The following is a 23,628-nucleotide window of genomic DNA, read 5'->3' on the forward strand; positions in this document are numbered from 1 at the left end:
TGAAAGCATTCATGAACGGCCTGTGATCGACAAGTAGTTAGCAAATGAGCACACCCTGAATAATGCTCTTTTCTGAAACACAGAATGAATTTACAAATTTAACTTCATTTTATATGAAATTTCTTTAAATGTATTTTTACTGTGGTCACACAGGAAGGGAGCTGGGAGGTGTTTTCCCATCGTTAGTCCTTTTGAATGAAAGTCACCAGAATAAAAAGCAGGTTTAAATGGAAGCTGACTTCTCTATATTTCTTTGATTGTTTTGGTTTTTGTTACAGACCAGCTCGAAAACCATCAACAGAAGACATCACATCAGTAACAGAGGTAAACCAATCAGCAGTTAATTTAATAGACTCAAACCAGTGCGAGCTGCAGATGTGAACTCTGATGGGAGTGTGTCTGTAGAGCCTTTAATATTTTGGAAGCTAAATTTAAGGTTTCTCTTTAGAAAAACTTTTATCCAGATTATTAGATTAAAGATTATGAAACAGAGGAGCACATAATTGCATTACTTGGAATAAGCAAAAAATAAAAATAAAGAAAAGAAAATATTTGTATTAAATGTCTTAAAAATGTTTGAATAAATCCATCTAGAAGTAACTTAGCAGCTGTCTGGTTGTGCATTTTGAAGCCTACCCAAATGTGGAGAGTGCAGAAGCTTTTTTTGGTGCTCATTAGGACAACAAATGCTCCTACAGTGCATTACATAGGTCCTCTGTCAGTTAGGCTTCAACTTCAGGCGCTGCTTTTTGTTATAGTGGACTGAAAATGACTGCGTTAAGTGCAGAAAACCTGCACATTTGTCTTAAAGCTAGTCCGCCTGAACAGGGACTTGAACCCTGGACCCTCAGATTAAAAGTCTGATGCTCTACCGACTGAGCTATCCAGGCCCTGCCTGAACTCAGAACTATGTGAATATTCACAAGTGGTGAATACGCTGGACTGATAATGAAATGTAACGAAATGCTGACGGTTTCTAAAAGACTGTCTAATCTAGGGTTTTGTCAACTTTCTCACCGACGGCACGTACACAGACACGCCGTCGGGGCTGAAAGCCGACAGCTCACAGATTTGGAAGCTGCAGGTTTTGTCTCTCTCCAACCAAAATTCACAGAACCAGCAGCAAATGAAGATCCAGACTATCCTTCATGTTTGAAAAACATCGTCATGAATTCCCTTAGTTTTGCGGTTTTGCTTCCACCGTGATAAAATAACACTTCATGCACATTATTCTGCATTATTTGCTTGCTTATTACGCACCAGCTTATTGTCGTGTACACCGCAGTTGGTCATTGTTTTTTTTTTTGTTCTTTTTGTTTTGTTTGTTTGTTTGTTTTTCCAAAAATGACTTCTGACAAGAAAGCCTCATTTCTGCTGTTTAATACCAAAGAAATGTAAACTTTTTAAAATGATGCCAATTTGCAAAACTTGTAGCTGCATCTGTAATCAAACCTCTGTAACTTTGCAGCATCAGGTAATGTTCAGATGTTGATTCATGGTTTTCTTCAGTTTTTGATCTACTGCAGAATATTTTTAAGGTTAGCTGCTATAAAAAACCAGGCCAGGAAAATCTCCTTCATGTTTTCCAGTTTTATTCTCAGTTATTTTGACATAAAAGCATCTGCTGTGATGCTCACACATCTGATGAAGTCTAACAAGTGTCAGTACTGATAAATTATCAGAATTATAATATTTCTGACTGTCTGAGTCAAAATTGAATCGAATCGGGACCTTGTGAATCGGAATCGAATTGATTATAGAAATCATTGACGAGACCCGTTCCCAGTGAGTGTCGAGCCAGATGGCATTAGCTTCCACTTTGAACCACATCATATGCTTTTTGCAGACAAGGTGGTTCTGTTGGCTTGCTCAGGTAGCGGCCTTCAGCTGGCACTGGAACAGCTGAGCTTGAAGCGGTAGGAATGAGAATAAGCGCCTCAAAATCTGAGGCCTCAGATTTCAGCTGGAAAAGGGAAAGCGGAGGAAATGGAGTATCTCCGGATCTTGTTTACGAGAGAGGGGAGTGGGGAGCAAGAGATTGACAGACGGAGTTGGCCAAACCTGAGCTAGAGATTAGAGTTTTAAAACACACATCGCCTGAACAGGGACTTGAACCCTGGACCCTCAGATTAAAAGTCTGATGCTCTACCGACTGAGCTATCCAGGCTCTCCTTCCAGCTGCCTGACAGCTGTTTGACGTTTCTGTGGTCTTGTAGTGGCCAGGTGAAGATTTTTGATCTAATAAAAGTATTGACAACTTACGAGGATGGAAATAAATAATGAGATATGCAGCGTGTTCATTTACTCTGTGTTTCTCCCGCCAGCTTTCATTTCCTCACCAAGCTGCCCTCCCTTCACCTCAGGCCATCAGACAGTTATTTCAGAAACACTGCAACAAGGTGAGATTGAAGCACACAGCTGCCTGTTCTTGCCCTGCCATTACTGGTTGATATAAGAGGTTTTAACAGAAGTAGTGAAACACTGACCCCTTTATGTCTTTTTTGTGTCATAAGAAGGGATTTTGCAAACCACTGCACCTCTACAAACTTCTGACTGAGGCCATTCAGGGTGGAGGTCAGTAATCCTGCTGTTCATCCTGCTTGTTCAGTCATATCTCTTTCAGCAGACGATTGTTTCAAAACTTCAGTCACCTGAACTCCGTCCAAAAAAGAAAAGTAAATAACCTCAAAAAGCTAGCATTATGCTAACTAGCCTCCAGGTTAGGTGATGCTGCTACTGAACTCCAACAGGTGCTGGTAAAAGCATAGACTGGATGTAAAAGATGGACATAGACTATTTTATTTTTAGTGGGGTGACCTGGTTGAGGGTGTAACATTGAGCATTACACCCTGATATAAAGCCCGTGGCTATTTAGAAATGATGGTGGCTCAGGAGCTGAGGAAGTCAGAGTTGGTCTGTGTACGCCCCACAACACGCAGAGCTTCTGCCAAAAACAACGTTTTGGGTGATTTTTGCATTTTGCAGAACTGCTGCATGTCTACTTTAGAGTTTTCTCACCTACAGAGCCCCACACCCACCACTACTGAACTGCCTGTTTAGGGTTCATTAACATAACAACATCAGCATTCACACCAATGATTGGAGCGAGACTTGGCTGCGTCTACACTAATCCGGATAAATTTGAAAATGGTGTTTTCGTCTAAAAATGCTCCACACTATCGTTTTCAATGGTTTCTGAACAGCTGTTCATCCACACTGAAACGACTGAAAACGCTTACGTTCCTGTACTGCGCATGCGTGAAACGTAAGATGGTTTGACCTGCGTGATTTCCATCTGCTGTTTATTTACTTTTCCGTCGCGGCAAAATGTTGAGAAGCACCGAGTTTTTTAAATGGACTAACAATGAGGTGGTCGTTGCTGCGAGTAACACAAAAGTAGCAAAGTTGCAAAAGCGAGTGAGAATCAAGAATGTGAAGAAATCTGGAGCATGTACAGACTGATATTAATCTTTAAGAGAGCTGTCAGCGTTTTCAAAAAGCTCAAGTTTTCCTTGACCAAAAACGCCGTCTCAGTTTTCAATTTTCTCAGTTTGCGTTTTCAAACGAAGACGTATTAGTGTGGACATGGCCTTAAACATCTGTTGGTATTTACGGTGAAGAAAAACACCCAGCCTCACACACTGCTTTGGCCTTTTTACATCAGGTCTGTATGTCTGTGTTAAAATGTTCCCTCTGCTGTGTTCAGTGCTGGCAGGAAGCGAGAAGTACTTGGCTTTGGAGCAGTGCAAGAGCCTGGTGGTCCTCATGGATGTATCCTTAAAAAACACACAAGAGTGTGACACAGGCAGACGACCTGCGTGATGAGAGTGTTTGCAGTACTCGGTAATATGTCATAACCACAGCATGCAGTTTTTCTCTTTGTGAACATTTCCAAACAATTCCAAATTAGTGTTCATAGTTAAAAAGAGCATAAACCATTTACAATTGGCAGGTAAAAGCAAAAGAAAGAGGGGGAGAGGTGGAGATGTGTTTTTTTCCCTGCCCCATTAAAATAACTCAGCTGTCTGAGCACTGCAACAAGAGACTTTTGATCAAATGAAAATGTTTTTGATTCTAAAAAAAAGCTGTTTTATCACAAAAAGCCTGCCTCCTGTTGTGCTGTTGGAGTATCATGAGCTGGTTTTACACTTCAGCTCTAATAATATGCAATTATTTATGGCAGGACACCAGCTAGTTTTTATATAGTGAAGTTAATTGACATTAACTACAGCTGGTAGTGATTGAGCATCTTGATTTAAGAGAGCCACACCTGAACAGGGACTTGAACCCTGGACCCTCAGATTAAAAGTCTGATGCTCTACCAACTGAGCTATCCAGGCTCTAATGAGCCTTTCACATGTGTGTTATAGGCAAGGAGCAGTGAGACCCCAGTAAAACGTCTGGTGTGCATAACTGAAAGTAAGAGCTTTAGATAATGTGTAGAGAGCCACATCTTTTAGTCACACTCACAGCCAAACCTGTAGAAAAGGATTTCAAAAGAAAATTTGTTTAAAGTTTATCATGTAATCAAAATTTTCTATAAGAAAACTACAGCTGAATGAATGACTGTGAGAGCTGCAGGTAATGTCGAGCATTAATATAAGACCAAGATCGTCACAATTTCCCCCCCAAAAAATTGTTTTTGTGCACAGAAGTCTAATCTGTGATGAATCCAAAGTCGTTTGCTGATAAATTCGTACCCTTCACACATCTGTTACCGGCAGACTCTCAGCAGCCTGTCAGCTCGGTGTCCTCCGAGGCCTGTCGGGATATTTCTGGGTTAATTTCTTTGACCTGAGAATTTTCTCCAGAGCCAAGGCATCGCTCAGCTAAACTGGCCCGAGTTCCAGAGTCTTTGGGACAAGATCAGGAGGTGGACGGTAAGATCATCACCAGCAACATCAACAACACTGCTAACATTGTGGTGGTAGCAGAAGCTGAATGCAACTGGCGATCTCACTCCTTACACGAACTCTCAATTTTTAAGTCTTGTTAAACTCCTCTTTTCAGGAGAGACCAAAATAAATGCAAGAACGTGTCTGAACTAGAGCCACAGAACACGTTTTCATTGGTTCTGTGTGAATTACACTTTAAAAAATATATAAGTGCATAGAAAAATGCTGCAAAATGTATTTAATGAGTTTTTGAAAATGGTCCAAAAGGAACTTTGGGGAGAAAATAACTCATCATTAAGTAAAACCATCACAGCTGTTCACATTAAAACCAACAAATCTACACTTTTTTCTAGCTTCTAGTGTTTGTTATGCAAACTTCAAAATACATATCCATATTAAAATAATACAAATCACTGCAGAGCCCGTGCTGTAGTAGCTGACGTCCGCGCACTGTGTATCTGTAAATGTACAAATAATTGCAGTATTATCCATGTGCCAGACAATATACTGCATTTACTCCATATACTGTATTACTACCAAAGAGACGGTTGTGGAGGTCACCGTTGAGGCATAATCAGGCACATTTCTGCGACACCATATGTCCAGATATAGTCTAGAATACACTAAAAATAAACATTTAAAACATAAAAACGATTATAACAGACAAACTCAGTCTGGAAACCAACTAATTTGAAAGAAACCAATGCTGAAAATAAAATAACATCTGTAAAACTTTTCCAGCTCTGATTCTGTTGTGATGACATCAGGAAGCACTGTGATGCAATCTGAAGCCTATATTTGTTGCACCGGATAACACTGGACATATTTTACTCTCAGAAAACTGCCACAGAAACATAAAATGATTCAAGCAAAAAGGTGGACAAGTCCAACCAGAAGCATCAAGTTATGTGACACAAAATGTGCCCCACGCCTTCCAGGGTGGGATTACTAAAAGGGAAAGTGTATGTTTGTGCGAATGCAGAGTAGACCATGGATGCTCGCTGCTGTCGCAGTTTTTTTTTTCCAACAATATCTTTATTGCGTTTCAAAATTACATACAGAAATTGGAGTACTTCCACAGCAAAGGAAACATCCAGGGCAGCTAAATTATTGTATAACAGTCAATCGCCCTCCCTTGCAAATCAGACACTTATAAGATGTTAGAGAGCAACAGTTAAGTGGAAGTACAAACTATATCACCTGTAAATAATAACTTAGTCAAACAAAGGAAGAGGAAAACACAACCCCCCCCCCCCAAAAAAAAAAAAAAAAAAATTATATATATATATAAAAAAACACCCAGCACGCCCCTGCGGGCGGTTTATCCTTCAAGCTCGGGTCCTCTACCAGAGGCCTGGGAGCTTGAGGGTCCTGCGCAGTATCTTAGCTGTTCCCAGGACTGCGCTCTTCTGGACAGAGATTTCCGATGTTATTCCCGGGATCTGCTGGAGCCACTCGCCTAGCTTGGGAGTCACCGCACCTAGTGCTCCGATTACCACGGGGACCACCGTTACCTTCACCCTCCACATCCTCTCGAGCTCTTCTCTGAGCCCTTGGTATTTCTCCAGCTTCTCGTGTTCCTTCTTCCTGATATTGCTGTCATTCGGAACCGCTACATCGATCACTACGGCCGTCTTCTTCTGTTTGTCTACCACCACTATGTCCGGTTGGTTAGCCACCACCATTTTGTCCGTCTGTATCTGGAAGTCCCACAGGATCTTAGCTCGGTCATTCTCCACCACCCTTGGGGGCATCTCCCATTTTGACCTCGGGACTTCTAGGTTATACTCAGCACAGATGTTCCTGTACACTATGCCGGCCACTTGGTTATGGCGTTCCATGTATGCCTTGCCTGCTAGCATCTTGCACCCTGCTGTTATGTGCTGGATAGTCTCTGGGGCATCTTTACACAGCCTGCACCTGGGGTCTTGCCTGGTGTGATAGACCCCAGCCTCTATGGATCTTGTACTCAGAGCTTGTTCTTGTGCTGCCATGATTAGTGCCTCTGTGCTGTCTTTCAGTCCAGCTTTGTCCAGCCACTGGTAGGATTTCTGGATATCAGCCACCTCCTCTATCTGCCGGTGGTACATACCGTGCAGGGGCCTGTCCTTCCATGATGGTTCCTCGTCTCCCTCCTCTTTCTTGGGTTTCTGCTGCCTGAGGTATTCACTGAGCACTCGGTCAGTTGGGGCCATCTTCCCAATGTATTCTTGGATGTTCGTTGTCTCATCCTGGACTGTGGTGCTGACACTCACCAGTCCCCGGCCCCCTTCCTTCCGCTTAGCGTACAGCCTCAGGGTGCTGGACTTGGGGTGAAACCCTCCATGCATGGTAAGGAGCTTTCTTGTCTTTATGTCAGTGGCTTCTATCTCCTCCTTTGGCCAGCCTATTACCCCAGCAGGGTACCTGATCACGGGCAGGGCGTATGTGTTGATGGCCCGGATCTTGTTCTTACCATTCAGCTGACTCCTCAGGACTTGCCTGACCCTCTGCAGGTACTTGGTGGTTGCAGCCTTTCTAGCGGCCTCTTCATGGTTCCCATTTGCCTGCGGGATCCCCAGGTACTTGTAACTGTCCTCTATGTCTGCAATGTTGCCTTCTGGTAGTTCAATCCCCTCAGTTCTGACTACCTTCCCTCTCTTTGTTACCATCCGACTACACTTCTCCAGTCCGAACGACATTCCAATGTCATTGCTGTATAGCCTGGTAGTGTGGATCAGTGAATCGATGTCTCGTTCACTCTTGGCATACAGCTTGATGTCATCCATGTACAGGAGGTGGCTGACAACTGCTCCGTTCCGTAGTCGGTATCCGTAGCCAGTCTTGTTAATGATCTCACTGAGAGGGTTCAGGCCTATGCAGAACAGCAGTGGGGACAGAGCATCTCCTTGGTAGATCCCGCACTTGATGGTAACTTGTGCTATGGGCTTGGAGTTGGCCTCTAGTGTTGTACGCCACATCCCCATTGAGTTCCTGATGAAGGCTCTTAGGGTCCCATTGATCTTGTACAATTCTAGGCATTCCAGTATCCAGCTGTGGGGCATTGAGTCATAGGCCTTCTTGTAATCAATCCAGGCAGTGCACAGGTTGGTCAGTCTGGTCTTGCAGTCTCGGCTGATTGTTCTGTCTACCAGTAGCTGGTGTTTTGCACCTCTGGTATTCTTGCCAATTCCTTTCTGTGTCCCGCTCATGTATTGACCCATGTGCCTGTTCATCTTAGCCGATATGATGCCTGACAGGAGCTTCCATGTAGTACTGAGGCAGGTTATTGGTCGGTAGTTGGAGGGGACCGGTCCCTTCTTGGGGTCCTTGGGGATCAGGACCGTCCGGCCTTCAGTTAGCCATTCCGGGTGTCTCTCGTTAACTAGCAGCTGGTTCATTTGTGCTGCCAGACGCTCGTGGAGTGCAGTCAGCTTCTTCAGCCAGTAGGCGTGAACCATGTCGGGCCCTGGTGCTGTCCAACTCTTCATACTGGAGACCCTTTCTTGGATATCTGCCACTGTGATGGTTACTGGACCCTGTTCAGGGAGGTCGCTGTGGTCTGCCCTCAGATCCACTAGCCACTGAGCATTGCCGTTATGGGTTGCATCCTTCTCCCATATGCTCTTCCAGTATTGCTCCGTCTCCAGCCTTGGTGGTGCTGTTCTCTTATTGTTCCCTTGCCACTGAGAGTACACCTTTGCTGGTTCTGTGGAGAACAGCTGGTTTATTCTCCTGCCTTCTATCTCTCTGGTGTACCTCCTCAAGCGGCTGGCCAAGGCTGTGAGTCTTGGCAGTTTCCAAGGCCTCAGGTATGGACAGCTTGCTGTATTTCTTAGGCACCTTATTTGTCGCACCTTTCTGCAACTCTGTTAGTTGGCTAACCTCCCTCCGTGCTACTTTGATCTTGCCCTCTAGCCTCCTTCTCCATGGAGGGTACTGCCCCTTGTGGCTGTTCAACTTGTAGCCAAGCATCTCACTGATCACTGCTGCCGTATTGTAGATCAGCTTGTTAGTGTCGGTAATCGTGGTTGTAGGTATTGCCCGTAGTGCTGCATTAACATCATCTAGCAGACCTTCTGAGGGTACTTCACGTAATCCTGGTAACCGGCTACGGGGGATCCAGGTTTCAAGCTTGGCCATGATCCTATTTTTCAGGTCAGTTCCTCTCGCACTCAACGATCCTTCTCCTATCGCACTTGGGGCTATGTACCCAATCTCGGGTGGGGGTGATGATATCTCCCCCCTGACCTGGCGTCCTGACTCCTCCTTGCCGTAGCATTTGTGTTGTACCTCGTCAATCTCTAGCTGTGAGAGCAGTCCCTTCTTTCGAATGTTGGAACACTGAGCTACTAGTTGTTTCGCCGTCATTGTGGATGTTGGGTATCGAAGAATCCATAGGTCCCTCATCCTATTCATGTAGCCCCTTCCGCCGGGGTTACTTGCGTAGTGGCATTCCAACAACGCCCTGTTTTCGTCCCTTGCCCACCGATGCCTTCTTGTTCCAGTAGCCCACTTTTCGTCAGGGTGCCCTGGTTCCTCAACACCTGACGCGGACCTTGTTGATCCGGGCGACGTCCGAGCCGGCATGCCTTCATATTTATCTGTCTCGCTCATGTCTGCGGTAGGCTTGCTTAGCATAGGGGGTCTAGCCTTAGGACCCTTACTGGATACAGACGCCCCAGGCAGGAATCGAACTTGCGATCCTCTGTTCCAAAGGCGTGTAGTTTAACCACTACGCTATCCAGCTGCGCATATATATATATATATATATATATATATATATATATATATATATATATATATATATATATATATATATATATATATATATATATATATATATATATATATATATATATATATATATACATACTAAGCTTCTCTATTTCCAAGGGTTGCTCAACATCAACTCGGTTACACTATTGTGCATGGTTCAAAGTTACAAACTCAAATGTACAATTCACACAGCATTAAAGATCAAGTATAAAAGAGATTAATTTAGGAAACTGCAGAGGACCACCAACATTTACACCCCATCTGCCCCATCCACCATACTGCCAAGATCCATATTTCCCATATATTGCATAAAGGGACCCCAGATGTTTTGAAAAAGTGGTAGTTTCCCCTTGATAATGTAAGTAATTTTTTCCATAGGTAAAGTTGTGGACAATTCCTTAATCCAGTTAATGTATTTTGGTTTACTGGTCTTCCTCCATGAGAGTGCTATGACTCTTTTTGCCAGCAGTAGACATAAGTCCAGGGCGGTAATTACCTTTCTAGACATAAGATGTCCATCAGGATATAACCCTAAAATAAAAAGTTTAGGGTCAAGAGCTAGTTGTGTACCCAATATAATATCCAGAGCTTGTTTAATCTCTTTCCAAAACCGTTTTACTTTATTGCATTCCCAGACACAGTGGAAAAACGTCCCTTTCTCCTCTCCACACCTGAAACACAAGTCTGGGATATCACCATTATACTTATTAAGCTTTTCTGGAGTCACATACGTCCTCATTAGCCAATTATATTGCAATACTTTGAGACGAGTATTGGTAGTTTGTGTTTGTGCTTCAGCACATGCCTCCTCCCAGTCTTCGGAGGATAAGTCCTCCTGTAAATCTTCCCTCCAGGCATTAAGTTTTCCTAAAGAAGATTCAGGGGAACCCTCTACTAACATATTATATAATTTGGAGATTATTCCCTTTCCAAAGCAATCTCTTTTCATTTCTGTTTCCAAAGTGGAAAACGGAGGGATTGACAAACACTGATTTTGAGATGATCTAATAAAGTTTCTCACTTGTAGATATTTAAATCGATGTTTGCATGGGATATCATACTTGGAAATCAACTCCTCAAATGACATCAAAATCTCACCCTCTGATCCCACGAGATCCCCTATTGTCTTTAAGCCTTTGTCAGCCCACTTCCTAAAACCAGGGTCTGCTCTGCCTGGAGGGAAAAATTGATTACCCCATATTGGGCTAAAGCGTGCGAAAGAGGTGGGTTCACCCAGGTATTTTTTAACCTGATACCAGATCATAATCATATTTCTGACTATAGGATTTTTTGTCTTTTTTTTTCAACATTTTGACTTTTGCTGAGTATAGGTACTGGGGAAGGGGAAGAGGTACTGAACTGTTTTCCATATTTGTCCAAGGCGGGGGGGATTTATCTGTAAAATAATACATCATAGTCCTCAATTGGGCTGCCCAATAGTACCAAAGTGGATTGGGACATTTGAGGCCTCCTCTTTCATACGGTAAGTACAAGAGTGATAAACGGAGCCTTGGTCGTCTATCATTCCACAAAAAACGTACAAAAATTGTCTTCAGGTGTGAAAATAAGTTAGCAGGGGGTGACAATGGGATGTTCTGGAACAGGTACAAATGTTTGGGCATTATGTTTAATTTAAGAACATTAATTCTCGCTATAAGTGACAAGGGCAAGGGCTTCCATCTATCTAGGGATGAGGTGATTGAGTCTACCATAGGGGTGTAGTTAGCTCCAACAATGTCTCTCAAACATGGCACTATCTTAATCCCCAGATAGGTAAAACAGTCTACCATTTTGAATTGGAAAGCATTTCCAGCACCCTCTCTCTCTTCTGAGTTAAGTATCATTAATGAAGATTTTTCTTTGTTCACTTTATATCCTGATATCCATCCAAATATGTGTAGTAGATCCAACAAGGCTGGGATAGACTCCTTCAGCTTTTCCAAGAAAAGAATAACATCATCTGCAAATAAAGCAATTCTGTGTTCCTGTTGGTTTACTGATAGACCAGTTATGCTCTTATGGGACCGCACCGCAATGGCAAACGGTTCGATTGCTAAAATAAACAATAAAGGGGACAAAGGGCACCCTTGCCTACAGCCCCGTTTAATTTCAAACGGTTTAGATATAATTCCATTTGTCAGTATTTCAGCATATGGCTCATTATATAAAAGTCTAATCCACCGACAGAAATTATCCCCACAGCCAAATCTTTTTAATATTTCAAATAAATAGGGCCACTCAACTCTATCAAAGGCCTTTTCGGCATCTAATGATAGTAGAGCAGTGTCCGGTTTTCCCTCCTGACTATGAAGAATATCCAACACTCTTCTCACATTATGAAATCCCTGTCTACCCGCAATAAACCCATTCTGATCACAGGTAATTAGATCAGGTAAAAATCTCTCCAGTCTTCGAGCCAAAATTTTGCAAAGTATCTTTAGATCCACATTAAGAAGACTTATTGGTCTTAGGTTACCACATTTATTGCACGGTTTACCAGGTTTGGGCAATAAAGTTATCAGGGCTCCTCTTAATGAGACCGGAAGGATTCCCTTTTCAAATGAATCCGAAAACATGTCAAAAAGAGGGGACAGCAGTTTAGTTTTAAATACCCTATAAATTTCTGTCGGCAGCCCATCTGGGCCTGGGGCTTTACCTGTTTTCAAATGGTCTATTGCTATAGATATCTCCTCCTTTGTTATAGGTGTATCAAGATCTGCGCTCATTAGTCCTGAAATGCTGGGCAACTGAAGGGTATCTAAGAAGAGATCTTGCTCTTGTCCCATGTGTGTTATGTCTAAGTTATATAATTTTTCAAAAAAAACCTTAAAAGTTTCATTAATTCCTAGAGGGTCAACAATAACCTGTCCATCACTGTTTTCAACTGAGGCAATGTTTTTCTCATTCTGTAATTGACGGAGGCGCCAGGCTAATAATTTCCCGGGCTTTTGATCATAGAATGTCTGTTTAAGACGCAAAAGATGTGAGGCTGCCTTAGAAGCAGAAAGTTCATTATACTGTGTTCTTAGTAACAGAAGCTTTTGATGGACTCTTGGACAAAAACTTTGAAAATATTCTCCCTCAAGCATCTCAATCTCTGCCTCCAACTTTTTTGTTTTCTGATAAGTTTGCTTTGCTCTATAACTTGTGAAGCTAATAATCTGACCCCTTATGTAGGCCTTAAAAGCTTCTGAGTCTAGGAGCCACTTTTGTTTAAATCTCCACCTAGGGGGATCTCTCTTCAGTCGCAAATCTTCATATATTAACGAGTTTGGCGAATGGTCAGATATTAAAATATTATCATAGTGACAGTCCTTTATTTTATAACTCAAATTGGCAGAAACTAAAAAGTAATCAATACGCGAGTATGATTTATGTGTATGTGAATAGCAGGAGTATTTTAAGACCTTAGGGTTCATATCCCTCCAAATATCCCTCAGATCAAGTTCTTTCATAAAATGTTGAATAGTTTGCCTACTTTTAGGATGAGAGAGATCAATACCTGAGCTCCTATCCAATTCTGGGTTCAACGTACAATTAAAATCCCCTGCTATAATAAGGCTACCAGACAGACATGATACTGTAAGAAAAAGATTATGAAAAAACTTTGGGTCGTCAGTGTTTGGAGCATAGATATTTATCAGGATTATTTTTTCCGTAATAAGTGTGCCCTGTAAAATAACATATCTCCCAGCCTTGTCTTTAATAACCCTTGTCACCTGAAATGGTATAGATTTGTGGATCAAGATCATAACACCTCTTGCCTGAGAAGTGAAGGGCGCAGAATATATACTGCCTTGCCACCTCCTCCTAATCTTCGCCTCTTGACTAGACAACAGGTGCGTTTCCTGTAGCAGCATGATATCAGAGTGCATAGAGTTCAGCCTAGACATTACTTGTTTTACCTTCTCCAGTTTTTGTAGTCCTCTGCAGTTCCAAGAAGAAATTTTAATTCTTATCCCACCAGACATAACATATAACATTGAATGAGCTTCCCAACACATTTGAAATATTAAAGGACAGAGAAACAAATAATACCTGAATGTCAAAAACTACATCCATAACAATGAATACTGAATATGCCCCTTTAACTTGAACTTGGGCACCCATTTCCCTCCCCCTATACATATTGGCACCTGTCTAACAGCTAAAGGTTGTTCCACCCAAAAGTGAGGATTAACCGACTGTGCCTGAACACTTTTCCCTTACCCCACCCCGCTATGCAAACAAAAAACTCGTTATTGAATACGATAAGAAAATCAGGGTACTAATAGTGGCTGTGAGCCTCTGGACCAATAAACAAATAAATATAACAAACTGGCCTTTCTCTCTCTCCCTCTCACTTCTTTTTAAACTTAAAGCTCAGTAATCACCCCTCCATGCCAACACACTGTAGTATGACCATGATTACATCATCTCACCCCGGTCCACTTTCTGACCTCAAAGCCTTCACAAAGTTCTCCGCTTCACCTGGCAGGTGAAAGATGCGGGACTGTCCGTTGTGTGTCACTATCAGTCGCGCAGGAGGAATCATGCCGTACCGGATACCCATGGAGCGAAGCTGTTGTCTCACGGCGTCAAACTCTTTCTGTTTTTTGTGCACTCCGGTCGCTAGGTCCTCATAAAATCTCACCGGGCGATTCTTGAAAAGAATCTGTCCCAGTGGCGGCTGGCCCATAGGGGGCGCTCGGGCTCCGCCCCCCCAAATGTGGAGGAGTAAAAATATATATTTTTTAAAAATTCATCAATGATAGTTTTACTATGTGTGTGCCCATATACAGCCAGGCGTATTTTAACATTTTCAGCAGCTGACTCATTAAAGTTCAACCAACAAACGGTGTTTTTCTTCTTCTGGGGCGCTCGTCAAAGCGCCCTTGATATGCAGCGAAATAGCCTATCATTAAATGGTTGCCAGGGGAAAATAATAAATATTTGACCTATCAGCGTCGCTGAATTAAATGGTTTGGGGGCGCTTAAAATTGCGCCCCTGCAGAAAACGCGCGAAGATTTGCTGTTCTAGAATTTTACCTCAGTCAGTAGCCTAAGTGAGCTATAAGGTCAGAGAGAGACGATGGCAGCGGTATTGTTAACGGTTGAGGCACAGCCTCCCCCAAATTCGGTTAGATCGCTTCTAACCTACCCTTTTGCCAGAAGGACAATGGCAGAAAAACTGCAAGTTAAAGAGTTGGGACCTGACAAGCCCGAAATTCAACTAACCCAGGCAACGAAGGAGAAGTCAAAAGCATACAACAGGACTTTTTGTCGGAGTTGGTTCCAGCGCAAGTCGTGGCTGACAGGCTGTGGAACAGCTAATGCACTTTTTTGTTTCCCGTGCATACTGTTCAAAAGTGACAAGTGTGATTTGACGTGGACACAATCTGGACAAACCGACTTAAAGCACCTCTCCGAACGAATCAAGAAACATGAAAGCTCACGAGTTCATATGGACAACAGTGTAAAGCTAGCTGTGCTAGGGAAAACTAGCATAGCGGCGCAGCTAGATGATGGACATCGGATTGCTTTAAGAAGGCACAACGAAGAGGTAGATAAAAACCGTCATATTTTATCTAAAATCATCGATTGTATTAAGTTTTGTGGTGCTTTTGAGCTAGCAATGCGGGGACGCATTTAGCCCACCCCCCCAATCAGTTTACAGTTGTTGTTTTCAATAGTTATTTTTCATTCATTCAAAAAAAAAAAAAAAATCTGTTCATGTTCATTTTTACAAATCTATACAAATGGCCAGAATATGGTTGTTCATTTTAAATTTAAATTAAAATTGTGTTGTTTGATGTACTCATTAACCCTTTACAGCCATCGGAGCGGGCACGCTCTGTTTTGCGTAACTATTTTTAAATCCCGGTAGCTCTGCAACCAAGTAAGCTAGCGCAATAATTTTTTTTGCATATGAAACTGGAGGAGTTGTACTTACATCTTACGCCATCAGCTTGTCCTCGGTCACAGTTTCCTTCCACATATAGCTTTGCAAAAACTGCATAAAAATCACTTGCAGCAACAAAAACATGATATTCCAGAAACACGCTTCGCCGATCCATCAGCTGTTTGTAACACTTCCTACGTCCATCAGCGCGAACTATCACATGACCGCATGACCTGCCCGAAACCGGAAGTGACGTCATTTTGCGGAAATGTAGTTTTTTACGATCGAGGCCTTATGAGCTTGTGTTTTACTTGTTATGTGTTTTAAAAAGTTATGTTTGACTTTATGACTTTCTGTGTCGTTTCTGGGATGCTTAAGACTCATATTGCACTGCTGGAAATAGTTTATTTTGATGCATATGCTGTTATTTTGCAAATTTGCACTATAATATTTATTTTTGTTTTTCCTGCAGTATATAAAAATTGGTGTATTTCAAAAATAAAACTATGAAGACACTCAAAATAAATTTCCTGTGGTGGGAAACTAGTTTGTGTAACTTTTTTGTATTTACAGTTTTGAGGGATAAGCCTCTTAAATTTCTCTAACTAGAAATATATGTTAAAAAAACAAAAACGATTTTCAATTTTTTTGTAGTTTATTGCACTTTTTTGCAATTTATGTAATTACTATGCACCTAATGCAGACATATTATTAAAGTTTGGGCTATAATGGTTGTATTGATGTATAGCAACTTGAAATGCTCCCAAAAATGGCTCCACAGCATGTAAAAATATAATATAAGCTCTGGCGAACTTGGTTCTATGGTAGGTCTTAAAGGGTTAAATGGGTCATTTTAGTCGATATCATAAAAATTGCCCCCCCTGAGATTTTTTTCAGGAGCCGCCACTGATCTGTCCCTTTGCCCTGGCAGCTCTTATCACGGTCATTTTATCCTTGTAATTTAGAAACTTCATGATCATAGTCCTTGGTGCAGCGGTATTTGACATATTCTTCTGGCCGACCCGATGCGCTCTCTCCAGCGTCAGAGTGGTTCGTAGCGGCGCCAAGTTCAGAGCCTCCGGTAGCCAGTTTTCCAAGAAAGCGCACGCGTCTTCTCCTTCTGCGTCCTCGGGCAGGTTAACAAGTCTCAAGTTAGATTGTCGCGATCTGGTCTCCAGATCCAGCACTTTGTCCTCGAGGTTTTTGTTGTTATTTTCAAGAGTCCGTATCTTTGCTTCCAAGGTGGTAATGCTATCTTCTGCTGCAGATATCCGGGCCTCCGCCTCGTTGACCCGCTTGGCACACTCATTAACATCCTTCCTCACGGTCTCTATTGCTGACAAAATACCATCAAGTTTGGAGGAAAAATCGGATTTCAAGCTTGCAATAGCCGCCAGTATTACGTCTGAGCCTTCGGCCGTCTTTTCTCTCTCAGTCGGCTCATCATTTCCCTCCTCCACCGCCTGGCTAGCGTTAATATTAGTCTCGCTATCTTCACGGCTAACGCTAGCTTCACAGCTAGCCTCAGAGTTCAACTTAGAAGTGAAGTCAGATAATTTCGATTGAGTCGGTCTACCAATGTTTTTCCCGGGTTTCCTTTGCGAGAGAGGCATCACAGCTGTCCTAGGTGTCGTTCAATGTCTAACAAACGAGTATTATTCAGGATTTTACAGAAAGATAGCGGAGCAGAAGTGGGCACGTCCTTTCAGCCAGCCGCCATTACCGGACCTGCTGTCGCAGTTTTATCAGATTATAACAGAATGTTTGTGTATATGCAGCTTTTCAGGCATTTATTTTTACTGTGTTTAATCTCTCCTCAGGATATCTTCCTCATGCATGACAAGGACAAAACTCAGCGCCTCGAATATCAGGAGGTCATGCCCTCGCTGAAAGCAGCAGGTAGCATTCACAACACTTTTTCATCCTGTGTCATTTAACCGCTGAGGGTCTCCATCGGTCGGTAAAAATCCGACCAGCAGAGGGAGCCAAACACCTTTTTCGCTCAACGTGTGATCCTAAAAGGGTCACATGTTTGGTCACATGTGTAACTAAAGTCCTGTGTTTCCCAAGTCGTCACATTAGTCAAACATTTTTGCACCATTGAAGTTAAATTAATTAATAAGCAGACAGTTTTGATTACATGAAATGAAAAAGATGTGCAGTTTGTGTGGAGAACTTTTTTTTCTGAAGTCATTAAAATCACAAAACACAAACGTTTTGGTTCATCACTCATACGTCACTCAGACGGGAGCTGCCTAATGGACTGGCTGGGATCAGGGAAACGAGTGTGCGGTCATATATGTCACCTGTGCACATGTGGAGTTTATTGCAATAAAAACAGGTATCCCACCCAGTGCTTCTGCACCTGCGTTTTACCCCCACCTCTGCTCCATCTGTCCCTGCTGCAGGCATCCGGGTGGACGAGTTGGTGATGCAGCTGGTTGGACTGAGATACACGGAGCCGGACATGACCATCAGTTACCCCGGCTTCCTGTACCTGCTGATGAAACTGGAGAGCATGATCCGTAAGAGGGGGTGATGCGGGGCGGGGTGGGGGTGCAAGCATTGTTACAGCTTTCTGTCTTTCAGAGGAGATGAATGGTATAAATTAGAAACAGCAAGTGGTTTTAATCACCATATTTGCTGGTAAATGACACCACAAGGCCACGAGAGAAAGAAGCAGAGGATGACAGAGGAGCGAGAGAGAGAACGGATGAGGTGACAGAGGAGGCGTGGGAAAAAAGGGAGGAGAAACAAGAGGAAGAGAGACGACGAGGAGAGAGATGTTTTCATAAGCTGGAACAGAAAAGACTGATTCTTTTTATTACTGAGCAGGAAAACAGTTCAAGCCTGTCGTATTAACAGTTACTTACTCCCCCAAAAAATAAAATTCACGTCTACTTTTCACGTTTAGCTTAAACTGCCCATAATAACCCTGTTTGCTGTGTCATTATACACAAGCTCGTTTTGCCCAGAATCAGTCATGTGATGTTTTAATTTGAACTAAAAGTCAAAGTTAAAACATCACATGACAGGAATGTTTGGAAAGCCTCTATAAGCCAACTCAGCAGCTCATTCGTGATTCTCTGAACTGTTTTGATGCAGACGACAAACATTAGCTGTGTCTCAATATCGTCTTTTCGTCCTCTTGCAGACAAATTTCAGGCATATGACGTGATGGGAACGGGAGCAGTAACCATCAGCTACAGACAGGTATGAATATAGTGTAACGTTAGAGCTGAAGAGTGAACTTAGCGATCCTTTAAATGTGAGAGTCCTGTCACTTCATGTCTCACGGTTGTAAAAACAGAACAAAATGAAACAGGAATCACGGGGCGCGCAGCGGTTTGTGAGGCTGAAACTCACTTGTTTGGACCTGTACAGTGGGTGAGAGGTTGTTCTCATGAAATGTCATCTGGTAAAGTCTGACTCTTCAAATATCATTACAACATAACCTCAGGCTTCTTTAGGTAACCAATGCATATTAAGGCTACGAGTACGTGTGAAACTGCTTTCAGCTTTGCAGTTTTCACTGTATGAAATGCCATGAAAAGTAACAGTTAAAGGGAATTGTGGAAGATCTGGAAGTGCAAGAAAACTTCAAGATGAAAGTGAACGTCTCCTGGGCAGGAAGGCAAAGATAAACACCCACATAACTGCAGAGAACCTGCAGGGAGCTTTAGCTAGCAGTCGAGCAGTGACATCCCAAGTAATTGTGAGCCAGTTTCTGTAAGCAGGGGTGATCAGAAGGAAACCCTGTTGCACGTCTACAGAAATGTGCAGCATTTGATCCAGAGAACACATAAAGAACACTTCATCAAGTCTTAAACGTACAGCCGTAAATGTTCAGCTCTGTGAATGTGTGAGAGTCAGCAAGCATGTCCGTCCAAATCAGAAATGCAAACCTGACCAAAAAAACAAAACAAACTGTGAATAAAGTGAAAGGATGCTTGCTGAACTTAAATGGGCTGCTTGTAGAAGGCAGACTGAAGTATCTCAGAAAGGTCTCATAAACAGTGCACACAGAGCTGCTGTGGAGTCACGCACAGGTTTGGGTTTGTGCTTCTTGCAATGGACACAGTAGAGAGCGCACAGTTAGTATGATGGCAGCTTTAATGTCAATAATGATATATCACTTCTTCTGCCCTCTGATTGGTTCCAGTGGCTCCACATGACCATGTACAACTGAACTGAACTGCTCTACCCAGACACCCTCACCTGGATCACCTCAGTTTCGTTTTTCCTGCTCTTTTTTCATTTTTGTACGTTTGTGTAGTTCTGTGCCAAAAATGTTTATTGCAGAAACAGAAACATATGGCAAACAGAAAAGTGAATATTTCTGAAGCTGTTTTTCTTTCCTCACACACTCAAACAATAGCAATGGAAACGACCTTAAGAACTCTCCTGAGTCGTGCAAACAGCCAAAGTCAAAGGTCAAGGCAGGATGTGCTGCTGTGAGGAAGTTTATGATGAAACTTCAGTGACTTCACCTTCATTGTCCTCTCAGTCTGACATCATTTCTCAACATGCCTCTAAATGAGAGACAATAAACACAGAGCCTCTTTTACTTTGTTCAAAACCACAGAAGACTGTTTGCCTGTGTCCAAACACCGATCATCATACCTAGAATAATCAATAAAATATGCTGTCCTGATCAACATGCATTTTTGTTCAGACTCATTTAATTTACACTCAAAATCTAAGTGTGTGTGCGTGCATTCATGTATGTGTGTATGTTTGTTAACTTGTCTTTTGTGTTTCATTGTAAAATTTTAGGTTTTTATCTTGTGAGTTTGAGTATACTGATGTGTGCTATATTAAGAAAATTGTCATAATTTATGTGGAGTAAACAAAAGTTTTGGTTTGAGATTAGACAAAAAAAATCTGTTAAAACATTTCAGTGTGTTGTAATTACGTTCAGATCAGTTTTATTTACACCAGTTGACTCAAGGTGCTAATTCAAGTGGTTTCCAAGGAAACCGGTCTCCTGCACCTCCTCTGAGCTGCATTTTTAGCCCATGATAGATGACTTTGTAGCCAAAAAAGAAAGAAAAAGGCAATGTTTATAACATGCAGTTGTGACATGTAAGTACATGATGAGTTAAGAAGCTCAGTGCATCACTGTGCGTCGGCAGCCTACGGCAGCATAACTATGGAGGGTTCAGGGTCACCTGATCCAGCTGTAACTACAAGCTTTAAGATAGCTAGAGAGAATATGGTCATCTCAGGTACACAGCCATTCAAATCTGCTGTTCACAATGGACAGTCAATCAGAGCAAAGCTATCTTAAAAGAATAAAGGCATGCAAAGCTACTCTACTGGTGTCTTTTAATTTTATGCAAGTCTTTCCCTCAGCCAGACCAGACTTATCTCCTTGTTGCCTGGTTATGTGAATGTGCCGTACGGTGACCGTAGCCATGGGAGATCTTCTGAGAAATGACCCTCTGTCCTCTGCTCATGGCTGGAATGTGTAAATATCCGTCTTCCAGCATCATTCGTCAAAGTGAGAGCAGTCAGAGATGCACATACCAGCGGGTCTGTGCGTGTGTGTTTGTGTGCTTCCTGCATTTTTAGAACTGCATGTCACGCTCATAGATCCACGCTCTTCAGTGGAAGCTGCTCAAATGATTTTTTCTTTTGTGCCTGATTTCACAGCAACATATTTATACGGAAATAAAAACAATCATCAGTTCAACATAATAAAGGTGCGTGTGTTCCCCCGTGTTTGTTTTTCCATAAAACACCACACATGTCCTGAAGAAACAAGAACACTATATGCTTAAAAGGTTCAGTTTTCAGTTGTTATTACACTCTGAAATCCGACAGTAGAAGTAATAAAGGTTTTTTTAAAGAGACTCATTAGTTCAGCTTTCTGTTTTAGCTCGATGTGGTTTCCAGTTTCTGGCTCTTTCCTCCTGATGTTTTTTGGATGAACCCTTGACTAACCAGTCTGTCCTACTCTGGTTGTTTTTTTCCACTGAGATAAAGTGTGGCTTCCTGCATGAGAAATGTCTGAATGCTTGAATTCAATTCAATTTTATTTATATAGCGCCAAATCACAACAAAAGTCGCCTCAAGGCGCTTCATAGATACAGAGAAAAACCCAACAATCATATGACCCCCTATGAGCAAGCACTTTGGTGACAGTGGGAAGGAAAAACTCCCTTTTAACAGGAAGAAACCTCCGGCAGAACCAGGCTCAGGGAGGGGCGGGGCCATCTGCTGTGATTGGTTGGGGTGAGAGAAGGAAGACAGGATAAAAGACATGCTGTGGAAGAGAGACAGAGGTTAATAACAGATATGATTCAATGCAGAGAGGTCTGTTAATACATAGTGAGTGAGAAAGGTGACTGGAAAGGAAAAACTCAATGCATCATGGGAATCCCCGGCAGCCTACATCTATTGCAGCATAACTAAGGGAGGATTCAGGGTCACCTGGTCCAGCCCTAACTATATGCTTTAGCAAAAAGGAAAGTTTGAAGCCTAATCTTGAAAGTAGAGATAGTGTCTGTCTCCCGAATCCAAACTGGAAGCTGGTTCCACAGAAGAGGGGCCTGAAAACTGAAGGCTCTGCCTCCCATTCTACTTTTAAATACTCTAGGAACAACAAGTAGGCCTGCAGAGCGAGAGCCAAGTGCTCTAATAGGGTGATATGGTACTACAAGGTCATTAAGATAAGATGGGGCCTGATTATTTAAGACCTTGTATGTGAGGAGCAGGATTTTGAATTCAATTCTGGATTTAACAGGAAGCCAAAACAGGAGAAATCTGCTCTCTCTTTCTAGTCCCTGTCAGGACTCTTGCTGCAGCATTTTGGATCAGCTGAAGGCTTTTCAGTGAGTTTTTTGGACATCCTGATAATAATGAATTACAGTCGTCCAGCCTGGAAGTAATAAATGCATGAACTAGTTTTTCAGCGTCACTCTGAGACAGGATATTTCTAATTTTAGAGATGTTGCACAAATGGAAGAACGTAGTCTTACATATTTGTTTAATATGTGCGTTGAAGCTTTCCCAACTGAGAGAAGTGACCCTGACGTATCTGCATCCAAAATAAGAGTTGGTGGAATTCAGCATTCCCTTTATTACCTCATTCAGCAATGAAGACAATGAACCATTGAAGTGTGATCCTATAGTTATAACAGTTTTCCAAGCAGATGCTCTGTTCTGCAACATTACACTGCTGCATTAAAATGTATAAAAACCATATTGTTATGATGTTGATGCGCCGTGAATAAAGATTAAAAAGCTGAACATAGCATCAAGTCACACAAATCCTAAATAAAGGCAGGATGTAGACTGAACCACCTTTCAGGAGGAAGAGAGAGAGAGTGTACATTTTTCTTCTGTTTGTGTGTCGTGTGTTATTTTTTATTCCTGCTCTTTTTGCTGCTGTAATGCTTTGAATTTCCCAACTATGGGACTGATAAAGGCTATCTTGTCTTACTTTATCTTTACATTTCCAACCTAATGAACGGGCATTTCCCATCTGCTGTTTTCTTCGTATGACCTGCATGAAGCAACATGGTAAAACCTTTTTGTTGTAGTCCATCCTCAGGTCCTTGCAGTTACCAACATTATTAAATAGTCTTCATTAAACTGCCCTTCATGCTTTTTGTTGACCTCATGATTTTTTTTCTACTTAGGTCAGGAAAAGACAAAAGAGTTTTTTATTATTATTATTAATTGACCACAGTTGTGGTTTTCGGGGCTTTTTTTCAAGTTATTTCCCATTTTATTTTCTACTTTCTGTTCTCTTTATTCCTCTCTCGGTTTCACTTCCTGTCCTTTTCAGCTTTCCCTCTTGATATTGTGGCATTTCCCACATGATCTAAGAGAACAAGCTGGCAAATTTTCTCTACCCATAAAGGAAACATTTAATACTTTCATTTATCCTTCAGAAACATTCATATTCAAAATGTGTGATTTTATTCCCTAGACAGGAGTGCTATTATGGAATATGACTGTTAAATGTAAGCAGCAATTAAATCTGTCAGAGAAATGCAGTGAAGTGCAATATAATAGATGTAGAAAGTGACAGGTACAAGTTTATATCTTCATGAATCACCGAAGTTCTCAGGCGCCTTAAGTGTA

General features: G+C 42.1%; 1 protein-coding gene and 3 non-coding genes across 6 annotated transcripts in view; 1 reads left to right on the top strand and 3 right to left on the bottom strand.

Annotated features, from left to right (window-relative positions):
- The window catches only part of LOC113035821 (calpain-9), a 35,391-nt gene extending 15,563 nt beyond the window's left edge, over positions 1-19,828 (top strand). For 2 of the 3 annotated variants that reach the window (XM_026191573.1, XM_026191575.1), the window contains exons 12-20: positions 279-324; positions 2,325-2,399; positions 2,514-2,574; positions 3,707-3,771; positions 4,812-4,880; positions 17,355-17,433; positions 17,943-18,059; positions 18,689-18,747; positions 19,697-19,828. In XM_026191573.1, the coding sequence (XP_026047358.1) occupies positions 279-324; positions 2,325-2,399; positions 2,514-2,574; positions 3,707-3,771; positions 4,812-4,880; positions 17,355-17,433; positions 17,943-18,059; positions 18,689-18,747; positions 19,697-19,723 (598 nt within the window). In that variant the 3' untranslated portion in view covers positions 19,724-19,828. The remainder of the gene's footprint in view (positions 1-278; positions 325-2,324; positions 2,400-2,513; positions 2,575-3,706; positions 3,772-4,811; positions 4,881-17,354; positions 17,434-17,942; positions 18,060-18,688; positions 18,748-19,696) is intronic. The other variant, XM_026191574.1, reaches the window with a different exon arrangement.
- trnak-uuu (transfer RNA lysine (anticodon UUU)) lies at positions 818-890 on the bottom strand. Its single transcript has one exon. It is a non-coding gene; the product is annotated as a tRNA-Lys (tRNA).
- trnak-uuu (transfer RNA lysine (anticodon UUU)) lies at positions 2,095-2,167 on the bottom strand. Its single transcript has one exon. It is a non-coding gene; the product is annotated as a tRNA-Lys (tRNA).
- Positions 4,268-4,340, bottom strand: trnak-uuu (transfer RNA lysine (anticodon UUU)). The gene has a single exon. It is a non-coding gene; the product is annotated as a tRNA-Lys (tRNA).
- Positions 19,829-23,628: the final 3,800 nt, after the last annotated feature.

The sequence above is a fragment of the Astatotilapia calliptera genome, chromosome 14, assembly GCF_900246225.1.
Source record: "Astatotilapia calliptera chromosome 14, fAstCal1.2, whole genome shotgun sequence".
Lineage (NCBI taxonomy): Eukaryota > Metazoa > Chordata > Actinopteri > Cichliformes > Cichlidae > Astatotilapia > Astatotilapia calliptera.